The following is a 6,000-nucleotide window of genomic DNA, read 5'->3' on the forward strand; positions in this document are numbered from 1 at the left end:
GCCCTAGAACCCGTTGCTTCTGAAGCACCACGTTTGGAAGAGGATCGTAGCCAGATAATGGCATATTACATTGCGAATGTCCCAGAAGAGCGCTCAGACTTCTTCAGGCAACCCCAAATTTCAGGATAGCTACTGCTGTTCCAAAGGCTACCCCTGTAACTCACCCCTCAGCAGTTTCCATAAGCAGGGGCAAACCGTGAACTGTTACACATATGCGTTTTGCTTTCCAAGCTTCCATAATTTCAGAGCACGTGTACATTAACAGCAATTCCATTTATTCCGAGGGAGTGACCAAGACAACCAGTAGTAAAAAAGCAGCGGCAAGAGGCTGATAAAACAAGCCTGTTCAGATTTTAGTAGTTTTAATTCATCATAACCTGGATGGGGACTCCAGAAACATGGACTCGGCTCCAGCTCGAATCAGGGTGGATGGGACAGAGGACAACAGAATTTCCAAAGAGCTCAGGTTTCCCATCGGGGGTTGTTATCATTTTCCAGATTCACAGGGATGCTGAAAGGGTCCAGTCAGTTTTAATACCCAATATCCTCAGCTGTTCCACCGGGACTCCTCTGTAGAAAGAGGCTCTGTAGCCAGCACGTGTATCTGTATCAAAAGCTGTTTCAATAGTTATAATGGGCTTTTATCTATTAATGAATAAACCTATTTTTAACAATTTTTTCTGAGCATTTTCTTATACTGCTCAACGATGAGTAAATTCCCAAAGGCTTAATGAATTAAAGAATACAGCTTCAAACACACAGAATAAAATTTTACTCCTAATAAGCTACTGAATATATTTTTAAACCTGTTTCTCCCTTTATTATACAGAACCCTCTAGACTAAGTGGGGATGTGATGCCAGCAAAATGAAATTGTTTTGGGGCTCCTTGTTTATTTCCAAAGTTTGTGACGTTCCTGTCTATCTACCAGATGAACTTGTCGAGCGGCTTTAGCTTATAGAATCACATACATAACAAAGACGGAAATCACTTATGTGCTGGCTTCTGTGACACAAAAATCTTAAATTTCTGCTGAAAGAACAGACTTTCACAAACAGAACAAGCACTAATACACCCATTTTGTAAATAAGGAGAAGCACAAGAAAGGCTTACAATGCAATTCAGAAGGTGCATTTTGGCATCTAAAATCATAGAATGATAGAATGGTTAGAGTTGGAAGGGACCTTAAAGATCATCCAGTTCCAGCCCCACTGCCATAGATAGGGACACCTCCACTAGAGCAGGTTGCTCAAAGCCCCATCCAGCCTGGCCTTGAACACTTCCAGGGATGGGGCATCCACGACTTCCCTGGGCAACCTGTTCCAGTGCCTCACCACCCTCACAGGAAAGAGTTTCCTCCCAATATCTAATCTAAATCTCCCCTCTTCCAATTTAAAACCATTACCCCTTGTCCTGTCACTACACTTCCTGACAAAGAGTCCCTCTCCGGCTCTCCTGGAGGCTCCCTTCAGATATTGGAAGGCTGCTATGAGGTCTCCCCGGAGCCTTCTCTTCTCCAGGCTGAACAACCCCAGCTCTCTCAGCCTGTCTTCATAGGGGAGGTGCTCCATCCCTCTGATCAGCTTCGTGGCCCTCTGCTGGACCTGTTCCAGCAGGTCCATGTCCTTCCTGTGTTGAGGACTCCAGAGCTGGACACAGTGCTCCAGGTGGGGTCTCACGTGCGCAGAGTAGAGGGGTAGAATCACCTCCCATGACCTGCTGGCCACACTTCTCTTGATGCAGCCCAGAATGTGGTGGGCTTTCTGGGCAGCCAGTGCACTTTGCTGCTGCATGTTGAGCTTCTCATCCACCAACACCCCCGAGTCCTTCTCCTCAGGGCTGCTCTCCAGCCATTTGAACAATCAAAGCCCTCATGTCTAAGATTTACCACAAAAAACCTAAACCATCTGCTCTGCAGATCCCACGCCTTTGCTTTGGACACAGAGTTACCAGAGGTGACACACACCGCTGTCACTTTCAGATGGGGCTGTGGCCGCTCATGGCTGGCCCACCGGAGCTGCGCACCTTCAGTCCACGGGTTACATCTCGTCGGGGAAGCCGTTATGAGTCTGTCCGTCAGGAAATACAACTCACTACAGCACCTAACAGCCCTGCTTTTTTTTTTTTTTTTTTTTTTTTTGTTACCCGGCCAGAGTTAGAAGCGGTGAGTTCCACCAAAAGGCTGGACTGACTTCAAACAAGCCCAGCGGAGACACGGCGGCACTTCTCTTGATGCAGCCCAGGATGCGGTTGGCTTTCTGGGCTGCCAGTGCACATTACCGGCTCATGTTGAGCTTCTCATCCACCAGGAGAGCTTCCAGGAGAAAATCTGAAAGGGATTTTTTGAGTCCTGCTGGTTTAACTCGTGTTTTCCCAGCGGCCTGCAACTAAATGAAGAGGAACAATATGACACTCGCTTTCCCCTTTTATTATCAAATGCCCTAGCAGAGGGACCAGCTGAACTCTCAGCAGATCACACAGCTCCTGCTGAAGGCAGGGCTTAAGATACTGTATAACGACTTGCTGCTACCAAAAGGAAAACTCTCGCCTCAGGTACTCCCATCCCTCTTCTCCAGCATCGCTCCCAGCCACACGACCCCACTCTCTTCCTCCTCTGGGTTGTGGTGCTCTCCAGACACGAAAATGGCAGAATATAATTTTTGCTTGTTTATACTTTTCCCTTGCTTTACTGTGTTAAATTGTTTATTGTGTTGACAAGGACATAGGGCGTATCATCAGCAAGTTCGCAGATGACACCAAGCTAAGCAGGAGTGTTGATTCCCAGGAGGATAGGGAAGCTCTACAGAGAGACCTAGATAGATTGGATCATTGGGCCAACATCAATGGTATGAGTTTCAACAAGGGCAAGTGCCAGGTTCTGCACTTGGGCCACAACAACCCCAAGCAGCGCTACAGGCTTGGGGAAATGTGGCTGGAAAGCTGCCTGGAAGAAAGAGACCTGGGGGTTCTAATTGACAAGCGGCTGAATATGAGCCGGCAGTGTGCCCAGGTGGCCAAGAAAGCCAACGGCATCTTGGCTTGTATTAGAAATACTGTGACCAGCAGAAGTTGGGAGGTGATTGTGCCCCTGTGCTCAGCACTGGTGAGGCCACACCTGGAGTATTGTGTCCAGTTTTGGGCACCTCAATCCAAGAGAGATATCGAGGTGCTGGAGCGAGTGCAGAGGAGGGCAACGAAGCTGGTGAAGGGCCTGGAAAACAAATCCTATGAAGAGCGGTTGAAGGAGCTGGGACTGTTTAGTTTGAGGCAGAGGAGGCTGAGGGGAGACCTCATCACTCTCTACAACTACTTGAAAAGACACTGTAGAGAGGTTGGTGCTGGTCTCTTCTCACAGGTAATTAATAACAGAACGAGAGGGAATGGCTTCAAGCTCCAACAGGGTAGGTTTAGACTGAACATTAGGATTTTTCACAGAAAGAGTGGTCGGGCATTGGAATAGGCTGCCCAGGGAGGTGGTTGAGTCACCATCCCTGGATGAGTTTAAGAGTCGCTTAGATGTGGTGTTGGGGGATATGGTGTAGGGGAGAACTTTGTAGAGTAGGGTAGATGGTTGGACTCGATGATCCCAAGGGTCTCTTCCAACCTAGACGATTCTATGATTCTATAAATCAGCTCATAGAAGGGTCTGCGGAGCGTCCCAGCCCATCTAAGGTGTCAGAAGGGGGAAAAGAGGAATTCAGAGTAAAACAGTATAGCAGTGGGTGCTCTTAGATCTGGTCACTGCATCTCACCGACACGGTTTTACTTGGCATCTGAAACAAATAAACAGCTTCCGGATCAGAAAAGGCTCCACCCTTTCTGGTTCTTCCCCCCCAAAAAAACATTTCCCTTTGCACGCATTCATAATTAATTTTTTTCTGTCTCATCAACCCAGCAGAGAAAAACAGAAAATGCATTTTTAATTGCTTTTGCTGCTGATTTAGCAAGTTGAATCACCCGGTACGTAACGAGTTCCCGAGCCAGTGAGCTGTGGGAACCAAGCCTAGAGCCTGGAGGGGGGGGAGCTGGGGTCAGGAAGATGACAGGAAGGAGTCGGATTCCCTTTGCAGCATCTGCGCCTGGTGGTTTGGATCAAGCCATTTTGTTAAACCGTACCCGCAATTACACCACCAGTGGGCGCCGCAAGCCTTGCCTCCTAAACATAAGCTCATTAAACAACTGATGTCTCTCTCACCCTGTTTCCCAAGACATAACAGAGATGCCATCCTGTACTCGGCAGCGGCGAGGGCTGCACCTCCAGTGCTGTGTTCAGTTTTGGGCCCCTCACTACAAGAAAGACATTAAGATTCTGGAGCAAGTCCAGAGAAGGGCACTGAAGCTGGTGAGGAGTGTTACGAGAGGCGGCTGAGGGAACTGGGGTTACTTAGCCTGGAGGAGGCTGAAGGAAGACCATATCGCTCTCTACAACTACCTGAAAAGAGGTTGTAGAGAGGTGGGGGTCGGTCTCTTCTCCTGAGTAACGGGCAATAGGACACGAGGAAATGGCCTCAAGCTGCACCAGGGGAGGTTTAGATTGGCTATTAGGAAAAATTTCTTCACTGAAAGGGTTACCAAGCATTGGAACAGGCTGCCCAGGGAAGCGGTGGGATCATCATCTCTGGAGGTGTTTAAAAGGTGAGTAGACATGGTACTCAAGGACATGGTTAGAGATGGTTTTCACAGAATCACCTAGGTTGGAAGGGACCCTTTAAGATCATCTAGTCCAACCAATGAAAAAAAAAAAAAGAAAAAAGAAAAAAAAAAAAAAACATACACACAACACACAACCCACACACACACCACCCAACACTAATCCATATCCCCGAGCACCATGTCAACTCCTCTCTTGAATACCTCCAGGGATGGTGCCTCAACCACCTCCCTGGGCAGCCCATTCCAATGCCTGATAACCCTTTCAGTAAAGAAATATTTCCTAATATCTAACCTGAACTTCCCCTGGCGTAACTTGAGGCCATTACCCCTTGTCCTATCATCTGTAACTTGGGAAAAGAGACCGACCCCCGCCTCTCTACAGCCTCCTTTCAGGGAGTTGTAGAGAGCGATAAGGTCTCCCCTCAGTCTCCTCTTCCCCAGACTGAACAACCCCAGCTCCCTCAGCCTCTCCTCGGAAGACTTGTGCTCCAGACCCCTCACCAGCTTCGTTGCCCTTCTCTGGACCTGCTCCAGCACTGTTTTGTCAGTGTCAGGTTAATGGTTGGACTCAACGATCTTAAATGTCCCTTCCAACCCCGACAACTCTATGGTTCTATGACTCTATTCCATCAGGTACTTTCTAAATGAGCCCCCCTCAAGTAGAACAGCTAGAAGTCTTACGTGGCGGATGCTTGCAGAAGAGCAAATAAACACTTTGTGTTTTCTGTCTGAAAATGACGACATCAACGCATAAACCGAGTTTTCGGGTGGAAAGCATCTACTTCGCAGTTTCGTACCCAGAACACTCTCCACAAAATCGCTCTAGTCACTCACTCCGGAGCGCTTCCCCCAACCCGCAGAGGAGGTCCATGAGGAGGAAAGGCCGCAGCAGCCCAGCCCGGAGCCCCGCCGCGGGGCCCCGGAACCCCGGCGCGAGGCCCCGAACCCGGGCGTGAGGCCCCGAACCCCGGCGTGAGGCCTACGGGCGAGGCAGCCGGGCTGCGGCCTTCCTTCCCCTGGGGAAACGACCGCGCCGTTCCCCGGGCAGACCTCCCTCCCCCCCCCCCCCTCCCCCCATCCCGCGCCGCTCACCTGCTTCAACCCGGAGGTGACAGGCCGCGCCTTCCCCTTGGCCTTGGCCTTAACGACGCCGCTGCGGGCGATCTGGAAGACGCTCATCGCCTTCGCCGCCCGCGACCGGCTCTTCCCCATGGCGGCGGCGGCGGCTAAAGCGGAGGCGCCGGCGGATGACGTCACAGCGCGGCGCCGGGGCGCCAGCCAATCCCCTCCGGCGGCTCCGGCGTGGTGGGGGGGGGGCGGGAGCGGCTGGGGGGGCTGCGTCGCCGTC

General features: G+C 50.5%; 1 protein-coding gene across 1 annotated transcript in view; it reads right to left on the reverse strand.

The window, feature by feature from the left end:
* RBIS (ribosomal biogenesis factor) overlaps window positions 1-5,891 on the reverse strand; it is a 9,728-nt gene extending 3,837 nt beyond the window's left edge. Inside the window, exon 1 of the mRNA XM_074145096.1 lies at window positions 5,745-5,891. Within this exon, the coding sequence (XP_074001197.1) occupies window positions 5,745-5,864 (120 nt within the window). The 5' untranslated portion in view covers window positions 5,865-5,891. The remainder of the gene's footprint in view (window positions 1-5,744) is intronic.
* Between the last annotated feature and the right edge of the window lie 109 nt (window positions 5,892-6,000).

This window comes from Numenius arquata, chromosome 3 (genome assembly GCF_964106895.1).
Source record: "Numenius arquata chromosome 3, bNumArq3.hap1.1, whole genome shotgun sequence".
NCBI lineage: Eukaryota > Metazoa > Chordata > Aves > Charadriiformes > Scolopacidae > Numenius > Numenius arquata.